The sequence below is a fragment of the Berghia stephanieae genome, chromosome 1, assembly GCF_034508935.2.
Source record: "Berghia stephanieae isolate SIO BIC M18660-M18661 chromosome 1, UCSD_Bste_1.3, whole genome shotgun sequence".
NCBI lineage: Eukaryota > Metazoa > Mollusca > Gastropoda > Nudibranchia > Aeolidiidae > Berghia > Berghia stephanieae.
The window spans coordinates 29,677,100-29,697,099 of record NC_088360.1 but is presented as its reverse complement, the minus strand read 5'-3'; the positions used below and the strand labels follow the sequence as shown (position 1 = coordinate 29,697,099).

Here is a 20,000-nt window from a genome sequence, read left to right as displayed (position 1 = left end):
CTGGTGTAACTACGTTTTTCCCGCTGTAAATTGTTCCAATCTGAGACGTGAGTGATGGTTCTGGGATAAATTAATGAGAGAATTCTCTGAAGTCTTTGGTGGGTGTCATTGGAATGAAATTGTCCCTGATTAAGAATGAATACAATTCTCCAAAAGAACCCCCCTTCCAAAAAACAAAACAAAAGAAAAACAAACAAAAAACACAACCCCCCCCCCCCCAAAAACAAAGAAAAAACAAAACAAAAAAACACCAAAAACAAACAAAAACAAACCCCCCCCAAAAAAACAAACAAACGAAAAAAAGAAAAATACAACAAAAAAAATACATCCCAACAAAAACAAACAAATAAAAAAAAAACAAACAAAAAAAAAACAACGACCCAACCCCCCCCCCCCACCAAAAAAAAACCAAACAAACCCAAAACAAAACAAACCAACAAATAAAGAAATCCGACGTCCGAATACTTGCCTGTCTATAGAATTTTGCATTTCCTCCAGCAAGAGAGGTAACTCGACCCTTTTCGTTTTGGCCACGTAGTCCTTGAGGGCCACCAACTCTGATGTCGTCTTAGGGATCTCAACGGCCTTCTGGGTGATGGTGCTGAAACTTTCCACAAGTCTGTCGGTGGGAATGGCAATGGTGATGATGAGGATGATGATGAGGATGTGATGAGGATGAGGATGTGATGTTGGTGACGATGATGATGAAGATAGCATGGATGATGATGATGTTAAAAATGAAAATGATGATATTGATAATGGAGATGATGATGATGATGATGATGATGATGATGATGATGATGATGCTGATGATGATGATGATAGTGGTGGTGGTGAAGATGATGAAAATGATGATAATGATAATAATGATGTTGATAATGATATTAATCGTCATCACCCATATGCACAAAAGGCCTGAAAGAGCCATGGAACCGAGAGATGGAATATATATATATATATATATATATATATATATATATATATATATATATATATATATAGGTCGATATATAGAAAGATAGATAGATAGAGATAGAGAGAGGGAGACAGAGAGAGACAGAGAGAGACAGAGAGAGACAGAGAGAGAGAGACACAGAGAGAGAGACACACACACACAGAGACATAGACAAAGAGAGACAGAGAGAGAGAGAGAGACAGAGAGAGAGACAGAGAGAGACAGAGTGAGACAGAGAGAGATAGACAGAGAGAGATAGAGAGAGTGAGAGAGAGACAGAGACAGAGAGACAGACAGAGAGAGAGAGAGAGAGAGAGAGAGAGAGAGAGAGAGAGTTTTTACGACCTTGATCAAAGGACTATACACAGTGGCCTCAAGTTTTAAAAAATCCTATCTATTCAAAACAAGATTAGCCTACAGCCTTTTCATTTCGGACATGCTTCTTCCACAGTGTACATCAAAAGTAGTCCTCCAGAAACGCATGTCCCATGGAACCGGAGAAAAACAGATAATATAAATTGCCTGGAATCATTTGGATAGGACGCTAGAGCCCCGAAATGTTGTCAACCAAGAGACTATGGCACCCATTCTTACAAGATAGTATTGAGTGTATTTGGTTTACATTAAATTTATCCCTAAAGTGAGCTTATCATTTCTTTTTTCTTTGTGTGTGTGAGGAGAATACGCTTCAACAGTCGTAACGTCACTTCCTTCGTAATGACGCATAGTAACTCAGTAACTGGCTCTAAACTATCGGAACAATGGTGGGCGCCCTTGTGAAATATTTTTCCGACGAGCATAAAAGCGTATCCAAAGGAAAAAAAAAACCAATTACAAATCTGATCATGTTTTGACTTTTACACATTCTGATCACAAGACATATGAAAAGTTCTAGCCAGCATGAAGGATAAAAATACCCATTTTCTTTGTTTAGAACCACGATGCTGGGCGACGTGACATCATATTATTGAATCCAATTCTACTGACGTTATATGAAAAGTGGAATTTTCACCAGTTCTGTCCTGATCATTCGTACAAATACACAAACCTGTGTGTGATCGAATGTGTTTATAGATGGAACGAATATGACGTCACTCAGGTCTTTGCCATCCATGTTTATGAGTAAATCTCACTAAATTGTATTAACCAGACGTTAAACGTTCAAGGTTACACATAGTTTTGTGTGTTTGTCCGTTATACTTCCGGATGGTAATGTTGTGAGCTTCTTAGCCAAGCGCATACTATAGATAGAACGAAGATGACGCCACTCAGGTCTTTGTTATTGTTTTTATCCACCCAAGTTTATGAGTAATTTTCACTTAACTGTATCATCCAGACTATAAAAGTGAATGGTTACATAGAGTTTTGTGTGTTGGTACGTTATAGATAGTATGCGTTTGGCTAAGAAGTTCACAATATTGCCATCCGGAAGTATAACGGACCAACACACAATACTATTTTTAACCATGAACTTTTATAGTCTATAAATACAGTTTAGAGAGAATTGCTCATAAACGTGGATGGCAAATAAAAACAAAAAAAAAAAAACAACAGCAAAAAGCAATAACAATAACCAGAGTGACGTAGCCTTCATTCTGTCTATAGTGAGAACTTATTACCCAATTGGACTCAATAGTCTGATGTCATGTCGCCCAGCAACGACGAACAGCGTGGTTCTAAACAAAGAAAATATGTACTTTTTATTCTTCATTCTGGCTAGAACTTTTCATATATTGTGTGGCCAGAATGTATAAAAGTTAAATCATGATCATATTTATAATGTTTTTCTCCTCTGGATCCACTTTTATGCTCGTCGGAGAAATATTTCATAAGGGCGTCCGCCATTGTTCCGATGGTTTAGAACCAGTTACTAAGTTACTATGCGTCATTACGAGGGAAGCGACGTCATGACTATTGAAGCCTATAGATAGTATGCGCTTGGCGAAGAAGCTCACAACATTGCCACCCGGAAGTAAAACTGACCAGCACACAAAACTATGTGTAACCATGTACTTTTATAGATAGTTCGAATATGACGTCACTCAGGTCTTTGTTATTGTTTTTTGCCATCCGCGTTTATGAGTAATGCTCACTGAACTGTATTAACATGACTATAAACGTTCATGGATACACACAGTTTGTGTGTTGGTCCGTTATACTTCCGGATGGCAATGTTATGAGCTTCTTAGCCAAGCGCATACTATCTATAGTCTGGTTAATACAGTTTAGTGAGAAGTACTCATAAACGCGGATGGCAAAAAAAAAAAAACAATGACAAAGACACCAGTGACGTAAACTTCATTCTATCTATAGATAGTAAGTATGCACAAGGCTAAGAAGTTCACAACATTGCCATCCGGAAGTATAACTGGCCAACACACAAAACTCTGTGCAACCATGATCGTTTATAGTCTAGTTAATACAGTTTAGTGAGAACTACTCATAAACGCGGATGGCAAAAAAAAAAAACAATAACAAAGGCCTGAGTGACGTCATCTTCGAACTATCTATAGATAGAATGCGTTTGGCCAAGGAGTTCACAACATTGCCATCCGGAAGTATAACGGACCAACACACAAACTCTGTGTAACCATGAAATTTTATAGTCTGGTTAATACAGTTTAGTGAGAACAACTCACAAACGCGGATGGCAAAAACAATAACAAAGGCCTGAGTGATGTCATCTTCGAACTATCTATAGTGAGAATATATTACCCAATGGCGGTCTAAAACACTAAGACAAAGCCCAATGCGTCAGCTTCATTCATTCTATGACTTACCCTTTGTTCTTCATTTCGTGCAGTGATATGAGTTCATCAACCACAATATCACGTATTTCCCACGCCCTTTCGGCCAGGTCATTGATTAAGTCAGCAAAATGGATTTCATACATCCCAATGCGCATTGTCTGTGGAGAAAATTGGTGATAAACGACATGCGCATATTAGCAGGTCTGATGATGTAACTGAAAGCAATTATAGACTTTTAACATTGTCGTAAGGGTAAATCTTTTGCGTTCGTTTATAACAATAAACCCATAACGATTTGGGTAATCAGACCTGAAAATAAGAACACGTTGGCGAATCACAATTAAACAATTATTATAAGCTAACCCGGTCTCACACCGGAGACTGACTCCGACGACCCAGCACTGCCGTCCCCTGCCGTCTTCCGGATAATGATGTACGGCACGGACAAAATACCAAGAATTAAGAGAAGAGCCACTAGACCTACCCATACCAAGCCCAAACCCCCCCCCCCCCCCCCCCCCCCCCCCAAAAAAAAAAAACCGGCAGAGGACGTTGGGTGCTTGGTATGGATAGGTCGAGCGACTCTTCTCTTTATTCCTAGTAATTTGCGCGTGCCCGACGTCTTCATCCGGAAGACGGCAGAGGACGGCAGTGCCGGGTCGTCGGAGCGTTAGCCATCGTTAACATATAGATAGTTCGAAGATGGCGTCACTCGGGCCTTTGTTATTGTTTTTTGCCATCCACGTTTATGAGTAATGCTCAGTGAACTGTATAGATAGAATGCGCTTGGCCAAGGAGTTCACAACATTGCCATCCGGAAGTATAACGGACCAACACACAAACTCTGTGTAACCATGAACTTTTATAGTCTTGTTAATACAGTTTAGTGAGAACAACTCACAAACGCGGGTGGCAAAAACAATAACAAAGGCCTGAGTGACGTCATCTGCATACTATCTATTAACCCGACTTTAATCGTTCATGGATACAGACAGTTTTGTGTGTTGGTCCGTTATACTTCCGGATGGCAATGTTATGAGCTTCTTAGCCAAGCGCATACTATCTATAGATAGTATGCGCTTGGCTTAGGATTTCACAACATTGCTATCCGGAAGCACAACTGGTCGACATACACAAAACTGTGTGTATCCATGAACGATTAAAGTCGGGTTAATATAGTTCACTGAGCATTACTCATAAACGTGGATGGCAAAAAACAATAACAAAGACCTGAGTGACGTCATCTTCGAACTATCTATAGATAGAATGCGCTTGGCCAAGGAGTTCACAACATTGCCATCCGGAAGTATAACGGACCAACACACAAACTCTGTGTAACCATGAACTTTTATAGTCTGGTTAATGCAGTTTAGTGAGAACAACTCACAAACGCGGATGGCAAAAACAATAACAAAGGCCTGAGTGACGTCATCTGCATACTATCTATAGTTTGACGATTATTTTATAGGTTTGTGCGGCGTCTCGTGAGTTACAAATTATCTAATTGGTGGAACTATTGAATACAACTCACGATTTGTTTTATAGATAGAATGCTCTTGGCCAAGGAGTTCACAACATTGCCATCCGGAAGTATAACGGACCAACACACAAACTCTGTGTAACCATGAACTTTTATAGTCTGGTTAATACACTTTAGTGAGAACAACTCACAAACGCGGATGGCAAAAACAATAACAAAGGCCTGAGTGACGTCATCTGCATACTATCTATTTTGGGGCCAAAGACTGGCATTTTGACATCACTTTTGGGTCAGTGTCAGCGTAGCCTTCGTAAAGTTATAGCCCGATACTGACCAAAAAATGACGTCAAAATGCAAGTCTTTTGCCACAAGAGAAAACAAATCGTGAGTTGTATTCAATAGTTCAACCCATGGAATGACTTGTTTCCATGAGCTCTACTAACGACAACTCACTAGACGATACACAACCCTACATAAATGACGTCAAACTGTAAGTCCTAGAGGGTTCTTGTGTCAGGCTATAATATTATGTTAACTCTGGGAACAATGTGGGTTAGCCCTTATAGATAGTTCGAAGATGACGTCACTCAGGTCTTTGTTATTGTTTTTTGCCATCCGCGTTTATGAGAAATGCTCACTGAACTGTATTAACCTGATTATATACGTTCATGGATACAGACAGTTTTGTGTGTTGGTCCGTTATACTTCCGGATGGCAATGTTATGAGCGTCTTTGCCAAGCGCATACTATCTATACAGGAAATGATCACTGTTCAATACGCTCGCTTTCTCGGTAGCTCAGAAACGAGGTGGCTTAGCGAAGCCATCGTTCTGATACTGAAATCCAAAAGGACTGTAAAGCGCATTCAACATGGTAAATCCATGGATATGCTCTAGATAAACACTGAAACTATTTTAATCAATCGATATTTGAAGGACGAGTTTTCTGGCCAAAATCAATAATACGGCAGTATTGATGCTATGCGTTTACATAAAGTGCTCACGACATCCACAAGCCTGATAAAATATACCAACACACAAAACTGTGTGTAACCTACAGCGGTTATTTTATGATTGATATGATTTAGTGGAGAATCAATCTCTAACAGACTGCCCGAAAATAATAACAGAGAGCAGAGTGACGTTAACTTTGTTTCTTCTATAGATAGAATGCGCTTGGCCAAGGAGTTCACAACATTGCCATCCGGAAGTATAACCGACCAACAAACAAACTCTGGTTAATACAGTTTTGTGAGAACAACTCACAAACGCGGATGGCAAAAACAATAACAAAGGCCTGAGTGACGTCATCTGCATACTATCTATAGACAACTCACCCTTGTCAAACCGTAGGCAATGTTGTTTCCCATTTCGTCGTAATGCGTCACCTTCCCTGCCAGGTCTTCAAACGTTCGCTCTTTTTCCAGGTATTCTAACATCCTTGCTTTGGCCTGGTTAGAAGTAAAAGTGATGACCCAAATGAAACGACCAAGGCCTTCGGGTACATCTAATGGATATCTGACTATCTGCTTTAAAATTTAAAGAAAATCCGTAATTTTTAGAAGATAAATATTATAGTCGCTGTAGACAAATTCAAAAATCAACAATTTACCCATGAACGAATTGAACAACACTTCACTGTGCGGCTATGTGGTCTAGTGGTATGACACTCGCTTTCGGATCGGAAGGTCCTGGGTTCGAGCCTCGCTCGGGCATAGTTGAGTCCTTGGAGAAGGCTCTTTACTCACATTCTCTCACCGTACTCAGGTGTAAAATGAGTACCTGGCCGTTAACAGCGTTGTCTCTGTCCCAAAAAATTGTAATATCGCCTGACAGGCGTCATGTCTCGTCCTACATGTTATGTGTTGCTGTTGGCCAGGGACCCCTTGTAAAGCGCTTTGAGCACGTTTAGTGGATATTGCGCTATATAAAAGCTCAAAGCTCACAAACCTTAAAAATATGTAGTCTGACATCAACTTTCATTCTGATTAAGATTTAATGTCTTTGATATTGAGCTTGAGATTTTAGCTTTTATATAGCGCAATATCCACTAAACGTGCTTAAAGCGCTTTACAAGGGGTCCCTGGCCAACATCAGTATTTAACATGTAGGACGGGACATGACGCCTGTTAAGCGATATTACAATTTTTTTTTCGGACAGGGACAACGCTGTTAACGGCCAGGTACTTGATTTACACTTGAGTACGTTGATAGAATGTGAGTGAAGAGCCTTCTCCAAGGACTCAACTATGTTCCGAGCGAGGCTCGAACCCAGGACCTTCCGATCCGAAAGCGAGTGTCATACCACTAGACTACCCCCCCCCCCCATTCTGTGTGGCCTTGAGAAAGTCACCTCGCCCTAGCTCACTTTGCGGTGCTGCACTGCGGCTAACGCCTGGGTTATTCCTGTATTCTCTTGGATTAGACCACAAAGACAAATTGGAAATGAATAAAGGGAATTTTAATTTTATAATAAAAGAGGAAAAAAAAACACATGACCCCTCATAATTCATAGTAATGTTGAAAGATACAATAAAATGATTGTTACACCATTTTGATTTTGGGTTCTATTTGTCCTCATGCACACCGTGTCACGTCGAGGAACTCGTGTGCCCGATATAGATTCGTTCGTTATACCGTCCAATTTGGTGCAAAAATCAAGAAATGTTTTTCTACACCCCTCCCTCCCCCTCATAAATGGTAACGAACGTGTTATGACATCAAGTTTACCAAAGCAATTTGTGACATCACGTGTTACATTTCACTAAAACACGATAGATGAGTGACATCATTTAAAAATTATTTGTTAAAAATGTCTACCAATCAGAAAAAACGAAATCAGACATTTTGATGGGCAGACTAAAATGTGACCCTTCGCCTCAAAACGATATTAAGTCGGGTTGGTTAGGATGTTGAAAATTGAATTTATAGCCAGAAATATCAGAGTTGTGTAGAGTTTATACGATTTATTGAGGAGAATGGATACCATGTTTTAGGGTGCTAATGCCATCAGTTTATATTTTTGACTAGTTTAACATTAAATTCGGCTTTTAAGCATATGGTTCGTTCCGACATAATACCGTTTTGAGACGATGGGTCACAAATATTTCTTGCACTTTTGCGTTTTGGAATCCGAACTTTATTTTCTTTGCGCAGCGGGTGGTTGGATGGGAGCATCATCCTTGAATCATATACCTATGATGTTCGCATGGGTGTACGATCCGAAAGTGATGTCGTTTCTTCTTCTCTTTACTAGCCTATCCTGCTTCTTTGGTTTGTGATTGTATTTTTGACAGGGGATATTTTTTTTCTGTAAATCTTCTGCCTGTTTGTTCTTGGTTATTTATAATTTAGCTTATATGATATCTTTAGGTTATGATTTTGATTTACATTTGTACTATTTTTGTTAGATTGCTTGTTTTTTTTTTTGTTTCAGTGGTCTCTCATATAACCTCAATTGTGTTGGAAGAGACCTAAAGCAACAAACAAACAAAAAATCTTTGCGCAGCCACACGCTCGTGCAGCGATTTGGGAACACGTCCATACATTCCAGAAAGCAAGTGTGTAGGAATCTTATAATAAATCTTTCACCCCACTCCCTCAAAAATAGTAACGCGTTATGATATCAAGTTTTCAAAGACATTTTGTGATGTCAAAATTTCAAGCGTTAAATATTAACTAAAATATGACAGACATATTTAGTATCACTGATACAGTTGAGATTTGATGGGGAAGAATTAAAGAAGCTGATATACAGAGAAGTGGTAAGACCTGGAATGAGATAAAAAAAAAGTTAGCTCAGGATAGAGAAGGATGGAAACTGTTTGTCTGTGGCCTATACCCTGACCCAGGGTGAAAAAGGCAATGATGATGATGATGATGATGATGATGATGATGATGATGATAGAGAAGGATGGAAACTTTTTGTCTGTGGCCTATACCCTGACCCAGGGTGAAAAAGGCAATGATGATGATGATGATTATGATGATGATGATGATGATGATGATGATGATGATGATGGTGATGATACAGTTTAATTTAAATGTTCCAATCGGAAATAACGAAATCATAATCTTTAGTAGTTTAGAATAAAAGATAAGGTAGCAATAGGATTCAATAGTCGTAACGTCACTTCCTTCCTAATGACGCATGGTAACTTAGTAACACTGGCTCTAAACTATCGGAACAATGGCGGACGCCCGTATGAAACAGTTCTCCGGCGAGCATAAAAGCGTATCCAGAGGGGAAAAAACATAAATTTGATCATGTTTTTTTTTACTTTTACACATTCTGATCACAAGACATATGACAAGTTCTATCCAGCATGAAGAATAAAAAGGATTGATTTTCTTTGTTTAGAACCAAGATGGCCGCCGTTGCCGGGCGGCGTGACATCAGACTATTGAATCGTATTTGGAACACATCCAGGATTCCAAATTTTTTCAGTAAGCAAGAGTGCAGCAATGATTTTAAACCATTTACCGTCTCTTCAATGAGATGGTCGTACTCGTGGAAATGGTAGAGGTGTGCGATTACTGGATCCAATTGAGTACTAATCGTATCCGTTATCGATTTTTTCAACTCCCAGATTAAATCTGCACTCACGACCGGCTCCAGGTACTTTGAATGAATCTGAAAAGACAACAGTTAAATAACATAATAATATGTGACCCATCGTCTCAAAACGGTATTATGTCGGAACGAACCATATGCTTAAAAGCCGGATTTAATGTTAAACTAGTCAAAAAAATATAAACTGATGGCATTAGTACCCTAAAAATGGTATCCATTCTCCTCAATAAAACGTACAAACTCAACACAAGTCTGATATTTCTGACTATAAATTCAATTTTCAACATCTTAACCAACCCGACTTAATACCGTTTTGAGGCGAAGGGTCACAAATGAGTCTTGGACGTTCAGGCCCAGAACCCATCTATGGCCATCCAAACGAAAAACCCCAATGAAAACGTTTGACCATTTCATAGCGGTACTGCCTTTGCTTCGTATCCAAAAGGTATTGATTAGGACTCTCCACCATGCTTTGTGACTGTGAGGAGGTCACCTCGCTCTAGCCATGATCTCTTCCAGGTTCCTCGCTGTAGATCGTCTTTTAGTGAGAGATCTTTTAGCCAATCGGCACCCGTCTTAAGGAACCAACTGCCTTTATCCCTCAAAAAATGTCCGACATTTGAAAACTTTAAAAAGAAACTCAAAACACATCTCTTTAGGAAATCATTTGATGTTTAACATTTCTATTAGGCCTACATATTATAGATATCCTAAATTTTCATCTTGTAGCACAGTGCGTGGTAATTAAATTACAAACTGATTGATGCTATTCCAATATGATAGATTTTATGCTTAAATTATCGATTTATTGTTGTGTTTTATTTGCATTGTAAAGCGCCTCTGAGCACATTGTGGATCTAGGCGCTATATAAATTCATTCATTACTATTATTATTATTAGCCGACTTTGTGACATTGCACTGCAGCTGACGCCAAGGTTATTCAGGTTTTCCCTTGTAATCGACCTCAAAAATACATTTCCCATTGGGCACGAAGGAGTGGAATTTATTTATTTAACTATTCTATTTAATCAATCATTTAAGTTAATCCATTCCAGTGAGTATTCTACCGTACTATGAAAATTAAAAACACATTTCCAAAATTGAGTCCAGAAAAGTCGTCCTTATATCAACCAGTGAAAATGACCGCCATCTTGTCAAAAAACTCTCGGATCCTGGCGGTTTCCTTGAAGTCACTTCCTAAAGTCCCAAGTTTAAGAGTTTCGGATAATACGTGTAAAGTCGTTCTAATCAATCGCTCGATATTTGAAGGACGAGTTTTCTGGCCAATTTTTTAAAAAAAATATGGCATGTTTCCATTCAGAGCACGGGCGTATTTACCTCCATGTCTGGATACATACGTCTCTCCAAGCGAGGGATGTTCAGAGAAGCAGCGATCATCTCGTCCACGATGGCCAGAACGTCGTGAGCCAAACGATCCTCGGACGGTTCGATGTGCATGGAGTGGTCGGACAGTCGAATTTTTAACACAAATGAACAATACTCATTGGACCCCACTACCGGCTGGGGAGGAAAGGCATCAGGATTTTAATTAAGATGGATTTCAAGAAGACCACGAGTTATTATTTAGTGTGTGCTGATTTGGCAAATCCCGTCGGATGTCGAATCCATATTATTACATAATATATGAAGAGAAGAACCATTTCTGAACAAAATACAGTTTGAATTTTGCAATTATCTTAATTAGGGCCGAAGTTGTTCATATTTAAATGGAGGGGGGGGGGAATAAAAATTTACCTCTAAAGAGCAAACAATGTCAAAACGAATGATATGTAATACGTTGGAGATTGGTAACAATTTCGGCTCTCAACTCTGAATTGAAATCAGCTACCTTAGCAACAGATTTCAGGTCAATATCGGAGAAAAATTATCTATTCAAGCTTCTAATTTTAAAATCATTTTGTGAAAATGTAGTTAAATGGATAATGAAAACAACGAAGTGACAAATCGAAAATCATGCAAATAACGTTTCTTCACATTTTCCCACTCTTATCTCAAAACCTCGCGCGACATCCGACGGGTTTTGCCAGACCAGTGAAAGACTCATCTGTTCTGCTCGCCATTTTAATCGCGCCACCAGTACCACCACAAACAGCCTACCACGACCACAATCACCACCATCACCACCACCACCACCACCACCACCACCACCACCACCACCACCACCACCACCACCACCACCACACCACCACCACACCACCACCATCACACCACATCATCACTCATCATCATCATCATACTCATCATCATCACATCACACACTACCACCACCACCACCACCACCACCACCACCACCACCACCACCACCACCACCACCACCACCACCACCACCACCACCCCACCACCACACCACCACCACCACTCCACCACCACCACCACCCACCACCACCACCATCCCACCACCACCACCACCACCACCACCACCACCACCACCACCACCACCACCACCATCACCATCACCACCACCACCACCACCACCACCACCACCACCACCACCACCACCACCACCACCATAACCACTTCCAACACGACCGCCTTTATCAAAGTCACGTCTTACGTTTTCTGGAAATATGTCGGCAAATTCCTGTAGGGAATCTAAGACCATGTCTTGGAGGTTAAGGGTCATGGCTGTTTTCATCGTTGAGAAAAACTTGCGAAATTTGTGCTCTTTTTGGATTGGAGGTAGGAATTTCCGAAATTTGTCCGTTAGAAGCATGTTGTTGATCTGCATCAACCAGCTGGGATGAGGTCAACGATGATGGGGGATGAAATAAACAGATGATGAAGGTGTTAATGATGATGATGATGATGATGATGGTGATGATGATGATGATGATGATGATGGTGATGATGATGATGATGATGATGATGATGATGATGCTGATGATGGCGACGATGATGATGGTGGTAACCATGATGATGGTGATGGTGATAATATTGGTCATGGTGGTGGTGGTGGTGGTGATGAAAACGATTGTGATTCTTGTGGTGATAGTTGTAATGATGACAATGATGATGATGATGCTGATGAAGGTGGTATTTGTGATTATTGTTGTTATGTGATGGCGGCCGTGGTGATGATGATAATGATGATGATGATGATGATGATGATGATAATTATGGTGATGATGATGATGATGATGGAGATGTTGATGACGATTACTATGGTCCTGTGGTAAATTGTCATTATTATTTTTATTATTATTATGATTATTATTATTATTATTATTATTATTATTATTATTATTATTATTATTATTATTATTATTATGATGATTATGATGGTGATGATGATGATGATGATGATGATGATGATGATGATCATGATTATTATTATTATTATTATTATTATTATTAATAATACATTTATACAGCGCTAAACCGCGTTGCTGCAGCAATAGGCACACAATGACAAGATGGGGAATCATACATGCCACTAATAGCAACCATACAAATACGATATCGACCATTTATAGACACACGGTTCTCTCCATAAATTTATTAGAACAAAGGGAAAATTCATCACGTTTGATTTTAGGTACTCTTTGATTGTCATCTCAGAGGAAAATATCTTACTTTCTACATATAATGGAAGTTAACTCCAGACATTTGTGGCGGCATGGGAAAATGTCCTATCAGAAAACGTGGTTCTATGAATACTCTTCAACAGTCGTAACGTCACTTCCTTCCTAAAATACGCATGGTAACTTAGTAACACTGGCTCTAAACTATCGGAACCATGGCGGACGCCCGTATGAAATATTTCTCCGGCGAGCATAAAAGCGTTTCCAGAGGAAAAAAACCCCATAAATTTGATTATGTTTTGACTTTTACACATTCTGATCACAAGGCATATGAAAAGGGAATGAAAAGTTCTAGCCAGCATGAGGAATAAAAAGTAATGATTTTCTTTGTTTAGAACCAATATGGCCGCTGTTGCTGGGCGACATGACATCAGACTATTGAATCGTATTGTTCGTGATAGTAGATATGTCTGCATCCGACTCTAACCGTAGCCATCGTCAACGTATAGCCTGACACTGCTCAAAATATGACGTCAAAGACAGGTCCTTGGCCACAAAAGAAAACAATTCGTGAGTTGTATTCAATAGTTCAACTAATGGGATTACTTGTTTCCATGAGCTCTACTACCAACACCTCACTCGACGGTGCAGAAACCTAAAAAATGACGTCAAACTATAAGTCCTAGTGGATTCTTGTGTCAGACTATTTGTTAACGATGGCAACGCTCTAACATCCTGACACTAGAACCCACTAGGACTTATAGTTTGACGTCATTTATTAGATTTCTGCAGCGTCTAATGAGTTGTCGTTAGTAGTGCCCGAGGAAACAAGTGATCCCATTGGTTGAGCTATTGCATAAAAATCACGATTTGTTTTCTTTCGTGGCCAAAGACTTGTCTTTTGACGTCCGTTTTTGATCAGTATCAGGCTATAAGTTTACGAAGGCCACGCTCTAGCCCTGCTAGACCAACATGTACGGTGCATCTAAACCACCCCTATATTAAACCGTTTTGAGGCGGTGGGCCTAATTTTTGTTATAATTTGTGACTCACGACTTTGACAACTTCTCTTTCGTCAAGGAGATACTATCCATGCAATCGCCCATGAAAGTCTCCAAGAGAACAGCGTCTGTCATACATTTAAGTCTTTTTGTCTCAACGAAGCGATAGTGTCTGAAATAAAAGGGAGCGAAATATTTAACAGTAGAAATTGTTTCAAATTATGTCAGACAATGATATGAAGCAGTATTTTCTTTGACCAGGAAATTATAATTTCTGCATAATTCGTTTGAACAAGTAGATTTTAAAATTAGCTTTCTTCACTACAACAACAACAACAACAACAACAACTACTACTACTACTACTACTACTACTACTACTACTACTACTACTACTACTACTACTACTACTACTACTACTACTACTACTATACTACTACTAATACTATACTAAATACTAGTATAGTAGTAGTAGTAGTAGTAGTAGTAGTATAAAAGTAGTATGTGTATAGTACGTAGTAGTAGTAGTAGTAGTAGTAGTAGTAGTAGTAGAGTAGTAGTAGTAGTAGGGTTATGTATAGACTTGCAATTAGTAAGAGTATATAGATGCATGAAAGTAAGTAGAAGTAGTATAAGTTAAGTATTGTTCAGTAGGATAGTGTCTGAAATAAAAGTAGAATAGTATTAGTAGAATATGTTAATATGTAGAATGATATAAGCAGTATTTCTGAAGAAATATAATGTAAGTTCGTTTGAAAGTAGATTAATAGTTTCATACTAAATAGTAGTATATAGTATATATATATATACTATAGTATATAGTATACTAGTATATAGTAGTAGTAGTAGTATTTAAGTAGTATTAGTAGTAGAGTAGTAGAGTAGTAGTAGTAGTGAGTAGTAGTAGTAGTATAGTAGGTAGTAGTAGTAGTAGTAGTAGTAGGTGTAGTAGTAGTAGTAGTAGTAGTATTAGTAGTAGTAGTAGTAGGAGGAGTAGAAGTAGTAGTAGTAGTAGTAGTGGTAGTAGTAGTAGTAGTAGTAGTAGTAGTAGTAGTAGTAGTAGTAGTAGTAGTAGTAGTAGTAGCAGCAACAGCAGTAGCAGTCAAAGAGTAGTAGCACTATGTAGCAATAGTGTTTTGGTGTTCCAGTCTTACTGAAAAAGAAATGCCCATATGTCGGTTGCATTCCGAATACAGGGATTGGTGAGTACCAGGTTACGTAGCAACCATGTCTTCCTGAGTTCGAAGGCATTGTGCCAGGGCTTGGGCACCTGGTTCAACTCCTCCATCTCTTTGTTCTGGGGTTTCATCTCGTTTTGACCACGGGGATCCTTGAGGACAAAGTCCACTGGTAATATCAAAAGTACAAATTGGTTGACGACAATTTCATTCAGTAAATATGAATAGGGAATGGGATTAGTGGAAGAGTAGCGTCCCTTGATTGGAAGTCACGATCGAAAACGTTATAAGAGAGAGAGAACGTCATGTTGGTTGTGCGGCATGAGACACTTCACCGAAAGCGAGGTCGAGAGACGCATGCGTAAAACCATTTTGACGTTCTCTCTGTAAGGTGACGTCCAATCAAGGGACTCTACTCTTCCGCTAATCTCATTCCTATAGTGACTTTCAAAACGTACAGAGTCCCATTTTCACCATTCAAAGAAAACCGCAAATTTTTTGGTCATTTATTTATTGACTTAAAGAGAAAATTGTTTGTCTTGTGTACCCTGAGTGTTTGGGAACTCCAAATTTTCTCAGCTTGAGGTTGTTAACTCATTTTCTATCAGGATGTGACTCAGGACGTGTTGAAAGTCAGTTTCTCATGTAACCCGTCGTCTCAAAACGTTATTATGTTGTGGTAAACACGATGTAAGAAATTTGTTTCAGATTCAACTTATTTGAGCAATACAAATGTGACGCAATATCTCAAAACGTATAACATGTCCCAAATCACAATTATATGTTTGTGTGTGTGTGTGTGTGTGTGTGTGTGTGTTAGAGAGAGAGAGAGAGAGAGAGAGAGAGAGAGGGAGATAGAGATAGATAGATAGATAGAGACAGAGAGGGAGAGACAGACAGACGGACAGACGAGAGAGAGATAGATGGATAGATAGATAGATAGATAGATAGATAGAGAGAGAGAGAGAGAGAGAGAGAGAGAGAGAGAGAGAGAGAGAGAGAGAGAGAGAGAGAATCTTACATATAGATTTCTTGGTGTTGAGCACGTAATCATCTCTGATCTCATCACACAATTTTGTAAGCAACGCTTCCTTGCCTTTCTGTATAGAGAGAAAAATACTCGTCAAGTGAAATTAAAACCACGCAAATATCATCACATAGTTTGCCACACGATACAAAAACCGGGATATGCTTTCTGGTTCAATGGATTTCTTGTGCGGTTATGTGCTCTAGTGGTATGACACTAGCCTTAGGATCGGAAGTTCCTGGGTTTCGAGCCCTACTCTGAGCGGCGCATAACTGAGTTCTCCGAGAAAAAAGCTCTTTACTAACATTCTCTCACCCTACTCAGGTGTAAAAATTAGTACATGGCCATCAACAGCGGTGTCTGTGTCGCAGATGAATGAGATAATGTGGTAGTGTTTCATTCATCCTGTTTTGTTGATAAAGAGGAAACCCGAAACGTTCATTTGATCTGTTATTCTAATTAGATTGAATCTTACATTCAATTACACATACTTATTTATAATTTTAAGACGATCATACCTTGAGAGGTTCGGACAGAAGGCTCAGGATTCGATCAATGCTGTCATCCGCCATGGGCTTGACGTCATTCGTATCCACGCCATTGTTGATGTAGTAATAATATCTCTGGTGTTGGATTCAAAGGTCAAGATTGCATTTATATAATAATATATCTGGTGTTGGATTCAAATGTCAACATTGGATTTATATAATAATATCTCTGGTGTTGGATTCAAAGGTCAACATTAGATTTATATCATAATATCTCTGGTGTTGGATTCAAAGGTCAATATTGGATTTATATAATAATATCTCTGGTGTTGGATTCAAAGGTCAACATTGGATTTATATGATAATATCTCTGGTATTGGATTCAAAGGTCAACATTGGATTTATATAATAATATCTCTGGTATTGGATTCAAAGGTCAACATTGGATTTATATAATAATAATATATCGTTTCTAAATCATCTTCCAAGCGCTTGATTTTTACTTAAATCTATTAAAATTGGGACGTAAATTCACGAATTTATTCATCACCTAGAACACCTACAGTATATTACTTGAACGGGTACCGACGATAACCATGAAGATGGGATTAATTTAATTTTAATTCGAAGGTTTATTTTTAGGCAGTTAATTCGCTAGTAGAAGCATGCATAAATTTAGAATTTTCAATTAACAAACAATAATTGGCATCACCATAACTGCCAATATGAGTAATCACATAGACGGTAACGAAAATAAAATCGCTCAAAGACAGCAACCCCCCCCCCCCCCAAAAAAAAAAACAAACAAACAAAAAACAAACAAAACAAAAAGAAAACCCTACACACAACCCCCCCCTTCCAACCCCCCCTTTCCACCCCCCTCCCCCCCAAAAAAAACGCAAACAAAAAACAAAACAAAACAAAAAACTACAAATCCAAAGTCCAAATTAAACAACAACAAAAAAACATTAACATCAAGAACAGCATGAAAAAAAAAATAATACAAAGGGAGACAACAAGTACACATACACACATTGTGCCCTGCACTATTACACGATTACATTTCTTGTTTAATACACGCAGTGACGTGTCAGCTTGACAAATAAATGGTCAATTCAATTCAAAAATGTATTTATTGTCGGATTATGTTGCATAACACCCAGAGTTTGTTATAGTAAATGTAGATAAAAATACATAATTGAATAACAGATATTTATGGTCTTTCTCCAACATTTAAACTATAAATAAATAAACAGATAAAATAAATAAATAAATAAATAAATAAATAAATAAAATCTGATTAAACTGACCCCCCCCCCTCAAACGAACAAACAAAAAAAACCCCCCAAAAACCCAAACCCAAAACAACAATCGAAACTAAAAGAAGACAAAAACATTAAACAAAAACAAAATCAACAACAACAACAATAACAAAGCAAACAAAAAAAAAAAAAACAAGAGAAAAAAAAGATAGAAAAAGAAATTTAAAAAAAAAAGAGAAAGAAAAGAAATAGACAATGTAGTCAAGCGGAAGGCCATTTGGGTGGCGAACAGTAGGCCCTTAGCTCGGGTCCCTTTCATAAGCATCGAACAATTGAGCCTTTAGAAAAATCTATTGACTCATATTTCCTCGGAATATTAAAGAATAAAATTAGAACGTGCATTGAAACAGGGTTGTCTGTGTTGTTATTGACTTAAAACTATTTGTAATCGCTTGAAACACATTATGGAAATGTTGCTGCTCGGAAGCTCGAAGTAATAAATAGCAATGTAAAATTGAATGTAAGCTTCAATTTAATATACGAAAACGTTTCGGGTTTCCCCTTTATCAACAAAACTGGACGACTGAAACACTGCAGACGAATGACATAATGTGGTAGTGGCGTACCCGAAACGTCCATTTTATCTGTTTTCGTATATCAAATCGAAGCTTACATTCAATTTCACATTGGTATTTAAACACATTATGGAGCATTGCTCTATACAGAATCTCACATTTTATAATAATCTATTCAAAAAGAGAAGGCACTAACCACAAGATACGTTTCGTTCTCGGTCAGTGAAGCACCGTCGGGGGCGTCAGGCACCTGTTCGTTCATCGTCTCGATCGGTCCTTTGGGTACGCCAGACTTTCCGTCCCTGGATATAGTCACAAATCAAGACAACAATATTTAAAAAAATAAAAAAACTATCTGGACGAATGTGTAAATGTAACCCATCGACTCATAACGGTCCTATGGTACTACTAGTTGAAATTAGAAATATTCGTAGTTTTATTCAGGGTTTTAATAACACATAAGATATTATTACAACTACCTTTTATATACCGCTCGGAGTGGCGAATAGTGGAGTCTTCGAAAAAAGATTCTCTCACCGTATTCAGGTGTTAAATAATTATCTGTCTGTTACCATTTTTGTCTCTGTCGTAAAAAACACTAAACTGGTGTCATGTCCTATCCTATATATTAAATGCTGAATTTTGCGAGGGGCCCCTTATAAAGCGCTTTAACAACGTTTAGTGGACATTGTCCTATATAAATGTTCAAGTATTTTTTAGAATTAAGTTTTAAGTCAGCTCAATTTCAAATGTCAATAATTCCATAGTAAAGTCGTGAGAAAACTGTGGTGATTCATTTGTAATTTTGTTGTAACTTACCGGTTGGGGAAAAACCTGATTTTACCATAGGGGAGTTCGAGAATCTGATTATCTTCTTTCTTCTTCTTCTTCTTCCTCCTCCTCCTCATCTTCTCCTTCTTCTTCTTCTTTTTCTTCTTCTTCTGCTTCCTCCTCCTCCTCCTCCTCCTCCTCATCTTCTTCTTCTTCTTCTTCTTCTTCTTCTTCTTCTTCTTCTTCTTCTTCTTCTTCTTCTTCTTCTTCTTCTTCTTCTTCTTTCTTCTTCTTCTTCTTCTTCTTCTTCTTCTTCTCTTCCTTCTTCTTCTTTCTTCTTCTTCTTCTTCTTCTTCTTCTTCTTCTTCTTCTTCTTCTTCTTCTTCTTCTTCTTCTTCTC

General features: G+C 38.4%; 1 protein-coding gene across 1 annotated transcript in view; it reads right to left on the bottom strand.

Annotated features, from left to right (window-relative positions):
• LOC144966055 (dynein axonemal heavy chain 7-like) overlaps nucleotides 1-20,000 on the bottom strand; it is a 25,094-nt gene that overhangs the window by 58 nt on the left and 5,036 nt on the right. The window contains exons 4-14 of the mRNA XM_078902118.1: nucleotides 19,026-19,131; nucleotides 17,023-17,127; nucleotides 16,499-16,577; nucleotides 15,454-15,646; nucleotides 14,354-14,473; nucleotides 12,334-12,514; nucleotides 11,097-11,279; nucleotides 9,668-9,817; nucleotides 6,522-6,635; nucleotides 3,736-3,863; nucleotides 386-619 (exon numbers count right to left, since the gene is read on the bottom strand). Of these exons, the coding sequence (XP_078758244.1) occupies nucleotides 386-619; nucleotides 3,736-3,863; nucleotides 6,522-6,635; nucleotides 9,668-9,817; nucleotides 11,097-11,279; nucleotides 12,334-12,514; nucleotides 14,354-14,473; nucleotides 15,454-15,646; nucleotides 16,499-16,577; nucleotides 17,023-17,127; nucleotides 19,026-19,131 (1,593 nt within the window). The remainder of the gene's footprint in view (nucleotides 1-385; nucleotides 620-3,735; nucleotides 3,864-6,521; nucleotides 6,636-9,667; nucleotides 9,818-11,096; nucleotides 11,280-12,333; nucleotides 12,515-14,353; nucleotides 14,474-15,453; nucleotides 15,647-16,498; nucleotides 16,578-17,022; nucleotides 17,128-19,025; nucleotides 19,132-20,000) is intronic.